We start from the raw sequence: 17,916 nt of genomic DNA, 5'->3' as shown, positions 1-17,916 counted from the left end.
TCTGAGCTTGGCGCAGTTGAATCTAATGATGTGCTAGTTCTTATGCTTTTCCTGATGTCCACTCCACTCATTTGCCCACTCCACTCCTTCATGGTATGCAGTCTGGGACAAAGAAAAAGGTAGATTTAGTGAATGTAGCAGAAAGGGGACATGACACACTATAGAGAGACCAAAGCAGCGAGAGCGTCCTTCCTAAATTCCCATACTTAGTTTCCTCTGCTCAAAGCAACTGCATGTGAATTTTTTTAAATCAATGTGCCTCTTCCATGGGCATGGGCCTGGAACTTCAGCTCCATTAGCCCACATATTAATCTGACCCTTAAGCAGAAGTATTGCAAACAGCATCACAGAGGCTATGGAGCTGCATGCAGGCTGAAATGCTAACTAGTAACTTAGTGGGGCTTATTCAGTAAATTCCAAATTGCAGTGAATAGAATACCAAATAGCAAACTATAGTCCAAAGTAGCTAATTTGGAAAGTTTCACAAATCTCAATTTAGTTACAACAAAAACAGAGAATGTGAAAAATCTTGAGAACGGGGAAAAAAAACGTTGAGAAACTCAATAGCCCACCCTTCAGTAAATACCCGCTCAGGTCTCAAAATACTTTTCCATCAAAAAACAGAGAATATGAGAACTCTGAGACCCTGCACATACTGTGCCTAGAGGGATATCAGCTAAACCTTGGTGACGAGGCCCAAAGAGGACCGAAACGATCGTCCGGGCTTGCTGTATCTCCCGGGCAGAGTGAACTTGCTGGCATTTTGGTTCTGGACTTCCCTTATGGGTAGGATAAGTCTACTATGCAAAGGAATAGGTTAACTCTCCAGTGGCACAAGTGAGCAAAAACTATTCCGAGACCTGAGCGAGGATTTACTGAAAGGTAAGCTACCAAGTTCCTCTAATCATTTGTCCATTCTCTGAGTTCTCATAGTTTGTTTTTGTTGCAATGCATTAACTTTCCTCTCCCCAAATTAAAAGGGCAATCCAGACGTAGACCCCGCACTCACTGTGCCTAGAGGAGTATCAGATACACCTCGCTGACGAGGACCAAAAAAAAAAAGCTTAAAAGATTGTCCGGGGTTGAGTATCGGTGAAAACTTGCCGGCGTTTCAGTACTAAACTGCCATTATGGGTGAGATCAGTCTGATATGCCTTGAATAGGTTGACTCTGTAATGGCACAAGTGAGCAAAAACTATTTGGAGACCTCAGCGTGGATTTACAGAAACTCAACCTACTGAGTTTCTATAAGCTCTTGTCCATTCTCATAGCTATTATATTCTCTATTTTTTGTAAATTTAGTTACAACTTGTTTATTTTAGCCTACATTTTGTGATTTGCTTTTCAATTCACTGCAACTCAAATAAACCACACTGTTATGTATAGTGTTTGCAGTTTGTGGTTTGTCACATGTACTATATTTAATTTATGTGAGATTGCAGCCACATGTAGGACATCTTTTACATTTTTCCCAAACATACTCACAAATTACGTATTATTATTCATGAGAAGGGTATTTGAGCAATTTTGTGTATTTTACATTGTCACTCCTACTATATATACTAAATGTATTTGTCTTTGTATGATGTTTATCCAATAGAAAAAAGTTTTTGTTTTTTTTAATTTATTCCAAAATAATTAATTTTTTTGGCCGTATACAGCACCTGAATGTGATCACTATATTCCCCATTATTTGACATGTTAGCTATACAGTATGAATAAATTAAAATAAATGTTACACTTTTCATGAGACCATGAATTCTGTCTTCCGGTATAATTTGAATGAATCATTTATCAGTAATATAAACATTTACATAAGATGTTGATAAAATTGAGATACATTACTTGTGTTGTTGTTTTTTTTGTTGGGATAAGTATAGTCCCTATTTTTTTCTCTGCTAATGAGACATTCAGTTAACACTAAAGAAATAAATTTAAATATATTGAAACATAGAAATACTGACTTTTGAAGCAGACAGTAACCAAACAGTCCATCAAGGCTGCCCAAATTACATATGATTAATAAATTTAATTCGTTTTCAAGATAGCTTTATGTGTATTCTTGAACTCTGTTACAGTCTTTGTTTTTGCCATCTCCACTGGATGTCTGTTGGATCAACTATCCTTTCTGTGGTGTTTTCACACTCTGAACTTATTTGTTAGGATGACATGCCGGAGTCAGCCAATCTAAGGTCAATATATCAGGCAGAAAAGGTCCAGAAACATTTAAACAGTCCAGGTAAAACCAATAAAGTAGAAGATATCAGCGAAACGAAGTTCACAGAATAATTAAGTGTTATAGTCAGTAGAGGTTTAAATAAAGCACCATTTTAAAACCACTCCCTCCGACTGCCTCTCCTCTCTTTTTATTGATTGTATACCTTTTAGCCCAGCTTAGACTTTAGCCTACTAACATGGATGGCGGGGAAAAGGTTCTCTAGGCATGTCCAGATTCTCCACCGTTTTCACAGCCATTCCACAGCATTGCATCATGTAGGAGGGGTGGTAACATTGGTGGGACGTGCCAATCCATGGCCAGAGATATTAACTGAAGTCCCCTGCAGCTAGGACGTGGATGGACATCATGGGAATGTTGAGAGAGAGTGGATGGTGTCTAGGGGGACAATGCAGCACTGTTACTTTCCACCTTCAGATTACTCCTTTTACAAACATTATGCGTACTGCATGCTATCTTAGTTTTAAGTTGCCCAATGATAAATATTGTTTAGTACTCTGTACAAAAAGCTATTGGTTTTCATTTATGACTGTGAAAGTAGTGTTTTCTTACATATAAAGGGTAATGATGGAGTTAAAAAGATCATGTCATGGATCATATATCAAAATGCTATATTTGTCTAATATATAACATATCCTGTACTATGTAAACCCTGGGAAGCCCTGGAAAACTACTTTATATAACCTCTGTTGATCTCTAAAAATTTTAAGAGGATCCAGGAAAAAAATACCTCCTTATTGTCCCCTGCAATATAATTTATCACCTGGTTCAGTGTCTACAATTTATATCGCATATATTGTTTATCAAACCAGAGTGAATCAAATCTAACCCTTTAAATAAGGCTTATCTACCAACTCAAGTTATCCCTGTTTGATCAGTGTTTAACCCTTATAAAGGTGAACCACTTTCAGGTTCAAGATCACTAATCATATTTGAAATGTCAAAAGTCCTTCTATTTGTTTCTTCTGAATAAGAGTTTTCATAGATACTCTTGGTTTCTTGCCATTGCACATGTATTTGTTTAATATTTGTGTGATTCATTTCAAAACTTATTTTTATTAAAGCAATAACTTTAAGTATATGATATTTTAAAAAAATACAAATGATTTGACTATATTTAAACTCATAGACAAAATAACACAATCTTCCTTTCAGAGCTAGCTATTTTATTTCCGTGAATTGAGAAACATAATTTAATGCAATATTGCAGTCTTTATTTGTTAGTTTAATTCCCAGATAATTTAATAACTATACTTTATACTGACAATGACATTAAGATTTCAATATAGATATGTAGTGTTGTCTATTGAAACTCCAATGGCTACATGGTAAATCTGGTGTCAATTTACTTTGACCAGCGAGGGGTGATTAGAAAAATGGACAGAACAAAATGTAAATATGGTGGAATCGACAGTTGATGGTTGAGACCCTGAAAAAATGACATACTTGTGATATGCCCTAAGATAATATGAAAGACATGGCCCTTGTCTTTCATATTATCTTAGGGCATATCACATGCAGAGCAACCCAGCTCATATACTATGAATAATTTGTCATATTGGAACAAAACTGTAATTTAGAAATTGACTAAATATGTCCCCAAAGATGTTTATTGAGATCTGTTAAGGTGAGGAAAATGAGGATCTACCATATAAAAAAGTAGGTGGAATGTGAAAACTTTCATTTTTGATTGAAAATATTTAAACCGATGGTGGCTCTTTCCATTTATCTTTCCTGCCTCTGAATGTATTTTCTTTTATTTTTTTTACCACGAGGGGAAGCTAGACAAGGATATAGGATGGAACACGTTCCAAAAACCACACAAAGTGCCTCCTGACCAGAGCAGCCCATATGACCAGCACAATGAAGTAGTAGGACTGAACAAATAAAAATAGTTTATTTTATAAGCTAGTAACATTAGACTTCAAACAGTAGCATGAGCCTAGCACTGTCCCACTGCAGATGATCCACTCAGTGTCACGAAAACCAGTTCACAGTTTGTAGTACTTGGGATTAAGGCATTTTTGTAAAATGTTATGTGCTGAATGCTTGCAGAATAACCAGGACATCTGAATGTACAGACTTGATAAAAACATATCATGAAATGTGTAGAATTATCTGTTTAACCCTTTCTTCTGTTGGAATTTATGTGTGTGGGCCAAGTCGTGATAATTTGATTCTAAGGCAAATATGTGGATGAAATAAAATATTGACTTTAACTGCATCTGTTATTACTGCTAATATTTTGTTATCCAAGTATTAGAATAACTATTTTAGTTCTAAATGGGAACTGTCACTTCGCTGGAATTAACACCATACATTAAAAATTAGGAATAACTAATTTGGGCTATATTGCTGAAAATCCGAACTCCAAGCTACCACATGCTCTGATACTGAAGCAACCTAAACAACCAATCCTGTGGTTGCTACAGGATTCAGAGCTAAATATCCCCCCCCCCTTAAAAAAATGAAGCCAGGAGGGGTATAGTGTACCCTATGCTCTCACAGTTGGGCTCTAATTCAATAATAATTTAATAACACATGGGAGACATAATCCCAGACATGGCCAGATAGTGGGGTCTATAACTAAAATGAATGGTGAATGGGAGCACTAATTAATAAACTAGGGGAGACCTAGTTTGATGCCACCTATGGGTTTTGGGTGTTGGCTCTTATATTGATAATGGTGGAACCTCTGCCCTCTCCTAGCCCCCATTCATTGGCAGCAGGTGAGAATTCTAATATTGATATTGTGGGGGAGTAATACACCCCTTCACTCATGGGCGACGGGTGGGGGCTCTAACATTGATAAAAGGAGAGATCTAATGTTCAGTGATTATTTAATCATCTGTGGAGATGTACTTCCCAACCAACTACCCATAGGTTTTAGGTGGGGGTTGTTAAATGTGATAAGAACATTAAAAAAAAAAAAAAAAAAAGCTACCTACCCACCTCACCTTAATAATAGCGTATACCACGATTTGTGGAACAAGGGAGGTTTCACACCTCCCTGATACTAATATGGAGGTCATATTGACCCCAATCGGCTTATTTATTTTTAGAACAAGTATTTGCCAGCCGCCACATGGTTAACCCTTGCACTGCTGGGGTGTTTGGTTCAGCCACATAGGTTTGCACAGCCACATTTCTCCCACCTCATAAATGCATATTTTATTAGTTACATAATAATCTGAGTTGAAAAAAGACCATAAAGTGCTACCTTTAAAACACATTCCTTGATGCTGTTAGTCCAGAAGAAGGCAAAAAATCCAAATGTAGCGATTTCCAATTATTAAACAAAAAGGGGGGAAATAATCTTTCTTGACTCCATAATGGCAATCCAATTTTTCTCTGGATCAACAATCTTTTCGCATACATATTAAATGGACTCTCCAGTGCCAGGAAAACAAACCTATCCTGCAGTGCCCCCCTCCCTCCCACCTCCCATCCCATGTTGCTGAAGGGATTAACACCCCTTCAGTGACTTACCTGAATCCAGCGCCGATGTCCCTCGGCGCTGGGTCAGGCTCCTCCCACGCTCCTCCCCCACCGACGTCAGCCAGCGGGGGAGACCTAAGGTGCATGTGCGGCAATGGCCTCCAATGGGCAGAAGTGGTCTGGGTGCCTGAAGTGTCCCTTTAATTATATCCTTGAATATTCTGGTTTTGCAATATAAAAAACAATATCAAGGCTTTTTTTTTAAATGATCTATAGCATGTGTTCAGACAGCGTCTTTAGGTAGAGAATTCCACATCTTTATTGTTCTTACTGTAAAGAAGCCTTTCCTCTGCTCTAAGTGAATATGCCTTTCTTCAAGTCTCAATGGGTGACCACTTGTCTGTTGTATATTTCTGCTAATGAACAGTTTAGCACATAGCAGTTTGTACTTACCCTATATATATATATTTGTATAGTGCTATCATATCCCCTCTGATGTACCTTTTTTCTAAAGAAAAGAAATACAGTTTTTTTAAGCCTTTCTTCATAATTATTTTTTTCCATCACCCTGATTTTGCAGCTCGCCTGTACTTTTTCTAGTTCTCCTATATCATTCTTTAAAATTGGTGCCCAAAATTCAAGGGTTATTTATAAAGAAGCAAACTTATATAAAAGCCTCTTTTTTATACTATAAGCACCTTACAAGCTTTTGCAATGGCCTAACAGTATTGCATACTGTTACTTAATTTGTTAGCTATAATTTTTCCTAAGTCCTTTTCATTTGTTGTAATCCATTGCCTTGTGTTTCCTTTTTCAAAAAAGCATTTTTTTATGTATCTTATCTGACACTTTCATGCCCAGTCCCCCAATTAATCCATATCCCTCTGTATTTACTCAAATCTAACGTGCAACTTATTTTGAAAATAAAGTTTCCAAAATTTGAATCCGCATTAGATTTGATGGCGCATTACATTTGGAGCAAATTTCTTGGAGCAAGTTTTCCGTCGAGTTCACACAGGCAAATTAAAACAGGGGAATTCACACAGGCAAATTTCGTTCTTGAAAGAGGGCTTAAGAAAGAATAGACTTAACATGTGACATTAAAATGGAATTGCCTTTAATGTTACTATGGTATATGGCAATAAACATTTTCATTATAGCACAATGTTGTATAGTAGTATCTTCTTGTATAAATCCGCATTACATTTGCCAGTAAAAACATTTTTCAGCTTCCAGGTTTCAAAAATGGAGGTGTGCCTCAGATTCAATGGTGCATTAGATTCGAGTAAACACGGTATATCATGTTCAGACTGTATTATCTTACCCAGTTTTGCGGCAAATGCGAACACTGACATATGGCTTTAAATGCCTACTTCAAGATCATTTATAAACATATTGTTTATTTATATTATTTGTTAAATATAGAGATAATTGTATTCACTAAAGTGAGAATTGCTGGTAACTCAAACATTAATTAAAATGAATTTAAAATTTAAGGCCAAAATAGCGGAGCTGGAAATTTAACTGACTTTGGTGATTTTTCTAGTTCTGCTGTTTCGGCCTTAAATATTAAATTCACTTTAAATTCTCAACACTTTTCTCTTTTGTGAATGGCTCTGACAAACATAGAGCTGTGGTGCCCAAAAGGAAGATCCCCAGATGTTTTATAAAAAAAAAAAAAAAAAAAAAAACAGCTCCCATGATGTTTTGTCATTCTAAAAGCATTCTAAGATATGCAAAGCCTCATGGGAGTTGTAGTTCTACAGCACTTGGGGATCTACGATCTGCGATTTCCAACAGCAGGCTGAAATTAACTCTTATTGTTTAGGAATGTTTACGGAAAATGTGCAGATATTAAAATTCATCCCTATTGTGTATATCTTTCATGACCATGACTAATTAAACTAATAATATAACCACTTATCTATTAGACACAAACAAAGCAGGATAATATTATTGTACAGCATGCATTTATTTATTTTTTTATTGTATCTACTGATCTATTTTTCCACTGCTAGCCAAATGAGCAGAAATGTGTTAAGGTGGATATATATATGTTTTACTTGTTCACGTAGTTTATTATTTTAAAGGCTTGTCCCCTTTTATCATATCGTTTCCGGGAACATTTTTCTGTGCAATATTTTCCAAATAAAATGTGAAAGTATACATTTGTAGCAACGCAGAGAGAGAAATAACGTGCTCATTATGTTCAACATATTTGCTGCTTTAGAACAAACAATGATAACATCTAAAGGTAATAAACCAAGTACATGGCTCTAAATTAATATGTGCATCGTTTTTTATCAGATTGTGTTTACTCAGCTGGTATTCAAACCTCGTAGTATATAGAAGCCGAACATGCTTGTTCTTAAATGTAGAATTTATGTAATTAATATAACTAACATTAATTATAGCCTGCATTTTATTTTATTTTTAAATCTGTGTTTATTTAATGTTATTTTTTTATTCCTGAATTCTCCCTTTTTTGTGTGTTATGTGCAGGCTGTATGATCTACAAAGTTTGTGTTCACACAAAAGTAAATATTGATTCAACAGTACAAAATGAGAAGCATTATGATAGAGTAAAAGAAGCAGGACTTCACGCCTGGTGTCCTTTTTGTAAAACGATAGTTTTCTTAAAAAGAAAATCCCACATGGAGCAATCCACTATAGTAAACCAAGTATACGTCAGACAATGGGAAAAGAAAAGTTCCCTTGTGTTCAGGCTGAAAATAAAGTCAACTGTAATCTTTTTGGGACCAACACAGAATAAATATGAAAGTAAAAAAATCTAAAGAGAATAAAGCTATTTGATAGCATCCTAAATCCTGGGGGGGAGAGGGCGGGAGAACTTCTTTTGACATGAAATAGCAGTATATTTCTAAACAAGCAATAAAAAGTTAATGTATTGAATTTCTCTAGATCAGCTGATTTAAAACAATTAACTATTTAAGAGTATGTGTGTAGCAAATCACCATCTATGGCAAGCCAACTATGCTTTAAAAAACTACTAGCAGCAGTAATAGTAATAATAGTAATATTGAATGACTAATAATAAAAGTACAGAAAGATAAGTCCTGCGCTCACTCCCATCACTCCTGGGCGGCAGCAATGACTACAGCACACATCAGCCCCAATATATAGTAAAAAACAAAGACAAACAAGTTACCTGCGCTCTCTCCTTAATCCCTATGTATATTTAAACAAATGGAGGTCATTTAGCTACTCCAATGGCCATTGGATGGAATGCCCGCCAGCCAACGTCAAGGCAGACCCCCCTAAGGGGGTCCTACACTGACCCTTCAGCTTGATTCCTTGAGCTTCTGGCAAAGATATCTCGAATGAGACAGAGGGGTATTTTTTACATACACCCCTATATATTTATTAACCCTTAATAGGGAACACATGGGATGGGTGGCAGCATTGTAACAAAGCTGTGTGATACAAAAAGTGAATACAAATACAGAAAGATAAGTCCTGTGCTCACTCCCATCACTCCTGCAACAGTACCCATAGGCGTCCCTCCTTCCAGTTTGCTGGGTTCTAAAATGCAGCTTTGAAGGTTGACCTACAAAGATTTATGTAAATATTAGAAGAAGGGAAAATGCATCAAAAGTCCCTTTATACCAGGGGTAGTCAACCTGGTGGTGGTTTTTGCAGAAAATACCTGGTGGGATTCGATGGCTGTGGACCAAGGCTGGCAGGGGAGATCCTTTCATCTCCCCTGCCAGACCATGCAGAGCAAGCCTTGCTATAAGCCCTCTCGGGTTGTTGAGGAGATCAAAGATATCCCTCACCGGCTCGCTGGTACTTAGTTCCAGCAGAGGGAGGGAAGGGCCTGGGAGGCTCTGTGTTCCTCCTGTGAGTAGTCTGGTCGAAGCATTGCTGCACATTACCATGGCAACGCACCGATACAGTGATGTACTCACAGGAGGACAGGAGAGTTATCCTGCAGTCGGAGGAGCTGCGGGCTAAAGTGAACATGCAACCACTGAACCACAAGGGCTTGCAGCATTATGCCCCCCTCCCTGGTAAAAGGTAAGAAGAAAGGAAGGGGAGACATTAAGATAGATTTTCAAATTTCACCCACTTAAACACAGCATAGACCCTATGGACCACACACAAACACCCCTCACACACACACACTTCCCCCTCACACACTCACAGACTGCCCTCTCACACACACTATACACCTTACACCATAGGCGTACGCAGCCTATTGCATTAGGGTGTGCACCCTAAAGCACAAACACACGCCGCATGTATATGTATGTATATATATATATATATATATATGTATATATATGTATATATATAATAAACAATACACAAGATCCAGCGCACTCTCCTATCTACTAAACAGCAACTTCAATGTTGACAGATTTTATTAGCTTGTAAAACTTTTTTTTAAAAACACCTAATCTAGGCAAAAAAATGGGGATTTAGTTACATTATATGATCATACATTGCATAAGCCTGCCACAACGTCAATGTACCCCATCTTTGGCAGGTCCTACTCTCACAGTCTAATGTCTGCTCTTATGAGATTAACCACTTACTTGGGAAAAAAATTCCATCTGAGGCTCTCTGCAGTACAAGGCTAAATAGGGACCTGAGATGAGGCACCTGTAACAGGGAGGGGTGCAAAACCAAGGAGTTGGCTAGACTCCCAAATATATATAGGACACATGGGGGGATGGTTGCACTCACCTAAACATGCTTAAATGGGGTGCTGCTGGGGGCCATATTATACAATAAACAATACACAAGATCCAGCGCACTCTCCTATCTACTAAACAGCAACTTCAATGTTGACAGATTTTATTAGCTTGTAAAACTTTTTTTTAAAAACACCTAATCTAGGCAAAAAAATGGGGATTTAGTTACATTATATGATCATACATTGCATAAGCCTGCCACAACGTCAATGTACCCCATCTTTGGCAGGTCCTACTCTCACAGTCTAATGTCTGCTCTTATGAGATTAACCACTTACTTGGGAAAAAAATTCCATCTGAGGCTCTCTGCAGTACAAGGCTAAATAGGGACCTGAGATGAGGCACCTGTAACAGGGAGGGGTGCAAAACCAAGGAGTTGGCTAGACTCCCAAATATATATAGGACACATGGGGGGATGGTTGCACTCACCTAAACATGCTTAAATGGGGTCCTGCTGGGGGCCATATTATACAATAAACAATACACAAGATATATATATATATACACACATATATATATACACACACACACACACATACATACACTGCTATTTGTGTGTGTGCTGTTAGTGTGCTGTGTGAGGGTGGTGTGAGGGTGCTGTGTGTGTAAGAGTGCTGTTAATATGTGATATGTGTGTGAGGGTGCTGTTAGTGGGATGTGTGTGTGAGTGTGCTGGTAGTGTGCTATGTGGGTGAGGGTGTTTGTGTGGGTGCTGTTTGTGTGTGTGTGTTTTTTAGGGTCCTGTTAGTGTTCTGTGTGAGGGTGTTGTGTGTGTGAGGGCGCTGTTTGTATGGTGTGTGTGTGTGTGATGGTGCTGTGTGTGTGAGGGGGCTGTTTGTGTGATGTTTGTGGGTGTCGTGTATTTTTGAGGGTGCTGTTTGTGTGTGTGTGTTTGTGAGGGTGCTGTTAGTGTGCTGTGTGTGAGGGTGTTGTGTGCTTGTAAATGTGCTGTATGTATTTGTGAGGTTGTGGTTAGTGTACTGTGTGTGTGAGCGTGCTGCGTGTGAGTTTGCTGTGTGTGTGAGGGTGCTGTATGTGTACTGTATGTGTGTGGGTGCTGTTTGTGTGCGGGTGCTGTGTGTGTACTGTTTGTGTGAGGGTGCTGTATGTATGTAGGTGCTGTGTGTGTGTGGGTGCTGTAGGTTTGGAGGGATTGCACTTGCGCTATAATATTAGTGACCGGTGTATAGTCGCCATATGGGCTGTCGGAACCTTGAACAAACCCCCCACTTACCTAACCCAATAACACACTGACACTATGGTATATGGGAAAATTTGTCCACAGCTTTATTAAACAAGTATAATAACATAACGATAATATTGCTTAATTATAACAATCATAATAATGATAGCAATAAATTAACATATACATTAACATATAAACATGGGTCATTGCCCCCACCTTCCGCCCCTCACATCCGTATCCTTCTTTTTAATAAAGGGCAATGACCCCCAACATAACTAATACAATATATATAATGACAGTTTCCAACCACTCCAACTTGAACCGAATAAGTGCCAACCATAAGTAACGACGGCAGGGGTATATCTGGATACCCCTGCCCCACCAGGTTCTGAGCCACCTCCAGGACTCAAACCTACCAACCACCAGTGACCACAATTCTCCATGTTCCTCACGTTCCTCATAGGGAGCCTATGTCCTCTCTCTCAGCTCCCTATCCCGCTGCTGTGAAAAAACGGGATAACCCCCTTTCTGAGCATAAATACAGGGAGGGTGGGCGGGACAAACTCCACCGGGTAGGAAATTAAAAGTGCACATTACAAAATGGCTCCTCATTTAAATAGCCAAACCCCCAAATCCCACAACCCACCTGTCCTGTCTGTTCCTCCTAAGCCTGCCTCCTAACCCCTGTCAAGGCCCTGTTCCGCTTAAGCTGCGCTTTTGGCTACATGGGGCTACATGACCGGTGTATAGTCGCCATATGGGCTGTCGGAACCTTGAACAAACCCCCCACTTACCTAGCCCAATAACACACTGACATGCATGACGCTGAACGCTGGGGGACCGCCCACTATTATACACGCCGCGGTCAGCCACCTGACCCGGCGTTAAAGACACAGTATGACAATCACAGTGAGAGACATAGATATCTCCCACGTGTGATTGTTAATTCTGATTGGAAGTTATCCAATCAGAATTAACCACAGGGTTTAAATACTTACCTTTCCTGTTCCTCCCTGCCCTGTTGTGGTTTTTGCTTTATAGTATTGATTTTGAACGTGTGCTTTCTGGTTACGTACTCTCTGGCTTGTTATACTGACTTTGTGACTTTCTCCTACCCTTTGACCTCGGCTTGTTTCTCGTTATTCTGTTTTCTGGTTCCCCGTACTCGGCTTGTCTCCTGACTATTCTGTGTGTGCTTAGCCCGGCCACTCTAAGGACCGGTACTGCACACTTTCTGTGTGTGTGTCTGTGTGTGTGTTAGCGTGTTGGGTTCCCCGAATCGTGACACTATGGTATATGGGAAAATTTGTCCACAGCTTTATTAAACAAGTATAATAATATAACGATAATATTGCTTAATAATAACAATCATAATAATGATAGCAATAAATTAACATATAAATTAACATATAAACATGGGTCATTGCCCCCACCTTCCGCCCCTCGCATCCGTATCCTTCTTTTTAATAAAGGGCAATGACCCCCAACATAACTAATACAAATATATAATGACAGTTTCCAACCTCTCCAACTTGAACCGAATAAGTGCCAACCATAAGTAACCACGGCAGGGGTATACCCGGATACCCCTGCCCCACCAGGTTCTGAGCCACCTCCAGGACTCGAAACCTACCAACCACCAGTGACCACAATTTTCCATGTTCCTCACGTTCCTCATAGGGAGCCTATGTCCTCTCTCTCAGCTCCCTATCCCGCCACAAGCTCAGACCTTGACTCCTTAAGCTGTGTGAGCTACGCCACCCCGGAGAAAGAATGCCCTCTGCATCCCTTCCTGTAAACCCAAGTTCAGCAGGTCCCAGCCAACCTCCAGTAGGCTTGATATGCTCAGGTGTGTGTGTGTGTATATATGGACTCAGCAGTCTGTTTGTCTGTGTGTGTGCATGGACTCAGCAGTCTGTGTGTCTGTGTGTGTATGAACTCAACAGTATCTGTGTGTGTATGGTTTCAGCAGTCTGTGTGTGTGTGTATGGTTTCAGCAGTCTGTGTGTGTGTGTGTATAGACTCAGCAGCCTCTGTGTGTGTGTGTGTGTATGGACTCAGCAGTCTATGTGTGTATATGGACTCAGCAGTCTGTGTTTGTGTATGGACTCATCCGTCTGTGTGTGTATGGACTCAGCAGTCTGTGTGTGTGTGTGTGTGTGTGTGTATGGACTCAGCAGTCTGTGTTTGTGTATGGACTCAGCAGTCTGTGTGTGTGTGTGTGTATGGACTCAGCAGTCTGTGTGTGTGTGTGTGTATGGATTCAGCAGTCTCTGTGTGTGTATGGACTCAGCAGTCTCTGTGTTTGTGTATGGACTCAGCAGTTTCTGTGTGTGTATGGACCCAGCAGTCTGTGTGTGTGTGTGTGTGTGTGTGTATGGACTCAGCAGTCTATGTGTGTGTATGGACTCAGCAGTCTCTGTGTGTGTATGGACTCAGCAGTTTATGTGTGTGTATGGACTCAGCAGTCTGTGTGTGTATGAACTCAGCAGTCTGTGTTTGTATATGGACTAAGCAGTCTGTGTGTGTGTATGGACTCAGCAGTCTATGTGTGTGTATGGACTCAGCAGTCTGTGTGTGTATGGACTCAGCAGTCTGTGTGTGTATGGACTCAGCAGTCTGTGTGTGTGTGTGTGGCATTGGTGGGCGGTAAGGACATTTTACCATCTGCAAAGATACAAAAGTGGGCGATAGGTTAATAAGGTTGACTAACCCTGCTCCAGTGGCATCGCTAGGGGGGGTGCAGAGGGGGCCATGGCCCCCCTACTTCATGCTGTGTCCCCCCAAATGCCAGCAACTTGCTGGCCATGTGCTTACATTCTATTCCCTTGGACTGTAACAGTCTGTGACAGCCCGAGGCAATGCAGGACAGAGGAGCTGGAACGGTGCTGGGCGTTTTCAGCAGCTTCCCCGGCACAGGCCCCACCCCCAAATGAAGCCCCGCCTCCCGCACATAAGCTCCACCCTTGCCTTTAAGCAGCAGACCTTGCTGCTATTGGAAAGGCCAGAAGATGGCTGTCTGACTGCCCAGCAATATCCTCCAGTAGGCTTGATATGCTCAGGTGTGTGTGTGTATATGGACTCAGCAGTCTGTGTGTCTGTGTGTGTGCATGGACTCAGCAGTCTGTGTGTCTGTGTGTGTATGAACTCAACAGTCTCTGTGTGTGTATGGTTTCAGCAGTCTGTGTGTGTGTGTATGGTTTCAGCAGTCTGTGTGTGTGTGTATAGACTCAGCAGCCTCTGTGTGTGTGTGTGTGTGTGTGTGTATGGACTCAGCAGTCTATGTGTGTGTATGGACTCAGCAGTCTGTGTTTGTGTATGGACTCAGCCGTCTGTGTGTGTATGGACTCAGCAGTCTGTGTGTGTGTGTGTATGGACTCAGCAGTCTGTGTTTGTGTATGGACTCAGCAGTCTGTGTGTGTGTGTGTGTATGGACTCAGCAGTCTGTGTGTGTTTGTGTGTATGGATTCAGCAGTCTCTGTGTGTGTATGGACTCAGCAGTCTCTGTGTTTGTGTATAGACTCAGCAGTTTCTGTGTGTGTATGGTCCCAGCAGTCTGTGTGTGTGTGTGTGTGTGTGTGTGTATGGACTCAGCAGTCTATGTGTGTGTATGGACTCAGCAGTCTGTGTGTGTGTATGGACTCAGCAGTTTATGTGTGTGTATGGACTCAGCAGTCTGTGTGTGTATGAACTCAGCAGTCTGTGTTTGTATATGGACTAAGCAGTCTGTGTGTGTGTATGGACTCAGCAGTCTATGTGTGTGTATGGACTCAGCAGTCTGTGTGTGTATGGACTCAGCAGTCTGTGTGTGTATGGACTCAGCAGTCTGTGTGTGTGTGTGTGTGTGTGTGTATGGACTCAGCAGTCTATGTGTGTGTATGGACTCAGCAGTCTGTGTGTGTATGGACTCAGCAGTCTATGTGTGTGTGTGGACTCAGCAGTCTATGTGTGTGTATGGACTCAGCGGTTTCTGTGTATGTATGGACTCAGCAGTCTCTCTGTGTGTGTGTGTGTGTGGACTCAGCAGTGTGTGTGTGTATGGACTCAGCAGTTTGTGTGTGTATGGACTCAACAGTCTGTGTGTGTGTATATGGATTCAGCAGTCTGTGTGTGTGTATGGACTCAGCAGTCTATGCGTGTATATGGACTCAGCAGTCTGTGTGTGTATATGGACTCAGCAGTCTGTGTGTGTGTATGGACTCAGCAGTCTGTGTGTGTGTGTCTGTGTGTGTATGGAGTCAACAGTCTGTGTGTCTGTGTGTGTGTATGGATTCAGCAGTCTGTGTGTGTGTATGGACTCAGCAGTCTGTGTGTGTGTGTGTATGGGCTCAGTAGTCTGTGTGTGTGTCTGTGTGTGTGTGTGGACTCAGCAGTCTGTGTGTGTGTCTGTTGTGTGTATGGACTCAGCAGTCTGTGTGTGTGTCTGTTGTGTGTGTGGACTCAGCAGTCTGTGTGTCTGTGTGTGTGTATGGACGGGGCTGGGTCAAACTGCGGCGAGGGCGGGATTAAATGTGCCCCCCTACTTTTGTCCCTGGCCCACCATGTGCTCCCCCTAAAAATGAATCCTAGAGATTCCACTGCCCTGCTCTACACAGATGCAGAGGACTCTATTCCTCTCAGAGTTATATTTATCTCTAGAGAAAAAAAAAAACAAAGATAAGGAGGATAATTATTGACTGGCTAAGGATAACGAATATTACAGTACAACAGTAGCTGTGGAACTACGTAATAGTTAACATTGGCCTAATCCTGATTTATATAACACAGCATGTCTATGAAAATATTTGATGATAATAAAATTTTATCAAATACTATAATTTATTATTATTATTATTATTATTATTAATGGTGTTGTTAGTATTATATTATGATTAGGTTATAATTCATGTTAAATGATATTCCAGAAACTGTTGCACATCACTGTAAATATCTAATCATCTGCTGTGTACTTTCCGATTTGTTTGCTATATCTTAAACAATCTTGTTTCTCCCGTATTTTACAGATGGTTCTGCTAGCTCGTTGCGAAGGACGTTGTAGTCAGACCTCCCGTTCCGACCCACTTGTTTCCTTCAGTACAGTCCTAAAACAGCCATTTCGTTCCACTTGCCATTGCTGTCGGCCGCAGACATCGAACTTAAAAGCAATACGTCTGCGTTGCTCAGGAGGACTAAGGCTGACTGCCACATATCGCTACATCCTATCCTGCCATTGTGAAGAATGCAATTCGTAAAGATGAACTAAATATTGCAGTGGGATTCTAAAAAAAAAAAATGGACAATGAATACAAATATGTTATTGAAGTTTTGAGGTAAAAACAATGGCATCATTGTGAACGTATTTAAATGTCAGCCTTTGTGAAATGAAAAAACGACCATTGTCATGTTTTTTTATTGTTTTTATTGTTTTTTATTTGGATTAATGTATGTTTTTATGTTCCACATTTTTAGCAATGGATTACAATTTACTGGTGTTTTTGCCTCACAGTCTATCTTACAGTGATCTGCTAAAGGATGCACACATTGGACTTTTGTAAATCATTTAATTAAATCCTTTAATTGTCAGATTCCATTTTATTTTATTTTAAAACAAATCATTGTTTGACTGCTGAACACTGAATGGCAGATTTGTTTGTTTCAAATGCAAAAGTAATGTGATAGACTGACTAATTATGAAATAAATATTTAATGTATGAACTGTTTTGCCTTTTCAGAATGCAGTTGTGCTGTCAGAGTGAATTATAATTTACATAAATATATATATATAAAAAAAGATGATATTAAAAAAAGGTTGTAGCTATTTCCATTTGCTTTCCTTTTGGGGGTTTGAGCCATTTACATTTTTATCATATGAAACACAAGCATAAACATGTCAAGTGTCCCGCAACCAGTTGACGTACACATTTTTTGGGCCTTTGTTTCTCTGGTGTCCCGCACCTGCGATAAAGTGTATAATGGGCATATTGCTAAACAAGTTCTTGGCCTAACAAGGGGATTCCTGGGCATTTTGGCACAAAGTACAAACACTCTGCATATGAACAGCTCTGATCGGCCTCCACAGAAGGCTGTCTGTCAACCTGCCAGATTTACAACTCCATGCGAACCCTGTTCATGGCTCGATCCCTAAAGGGCTCCCTGGCAGGTGGACAGGCTATCAGTGCTGCCTTTCAGTGAAATGTGCAATGCAACTTTATTTAATATATCGACAGATTGGTCTAGTGGTGGATTGCTGAGTCTGCGCCTCCTGCTGGTGCAGACCATAATACCTCTCTCTTACGGTTCCTGGAACTTAGATAGTGAGTCAGAGCACAGCCGTGAGGATTTCCAGCCTGTTTTGAATA

General features: G+C 40.3%; 1 protein-coding gene across 2 annotated transcripts in view; it reads left to right on the top strand.

Moving 5' to 3' along the window:
• Positions 1–17,290, top strand: part of NDP (norrin cystine knot growth factor NDP) — a 70,144-nt gene extending 52,854 nt beyond the window's left edge. For both annotated transcript variants that reach the window (XM_063444266.1, XM_063444265.1), the window contains one exon: positions 16,582–17,290. In XM_063444266.1, the coding sequence (XP_063300336.1) occupies positions 16,582–16,809 (228 nt within the window). In that variant the 3' untranslated portion in view covers positions 16,810–17,290. The remainder of the gene's footprint in view (positions 1–16,581) is intronic.
• Positions 17,291–17,916: the final 626 nt, after the last annotated feature.

Source organism: Pelobates fuscus, chromosome 1 (genome assembly GCF_036172605.1).
Source record: "Pelobates fuscus isolate aPelFus1 chromosome 1, aPelFus1.pri, whole genome shotgun sequence".
Taxonomy (NCBI): Eukaryota; Metazoa; Chordata; class Amphibia; order Anura; family Pelobatidae; genus Pelobates; species Pelobates fuscus.
This window is presented reverse-complemented; position numbering and strand designations above follow the sequence as displayed.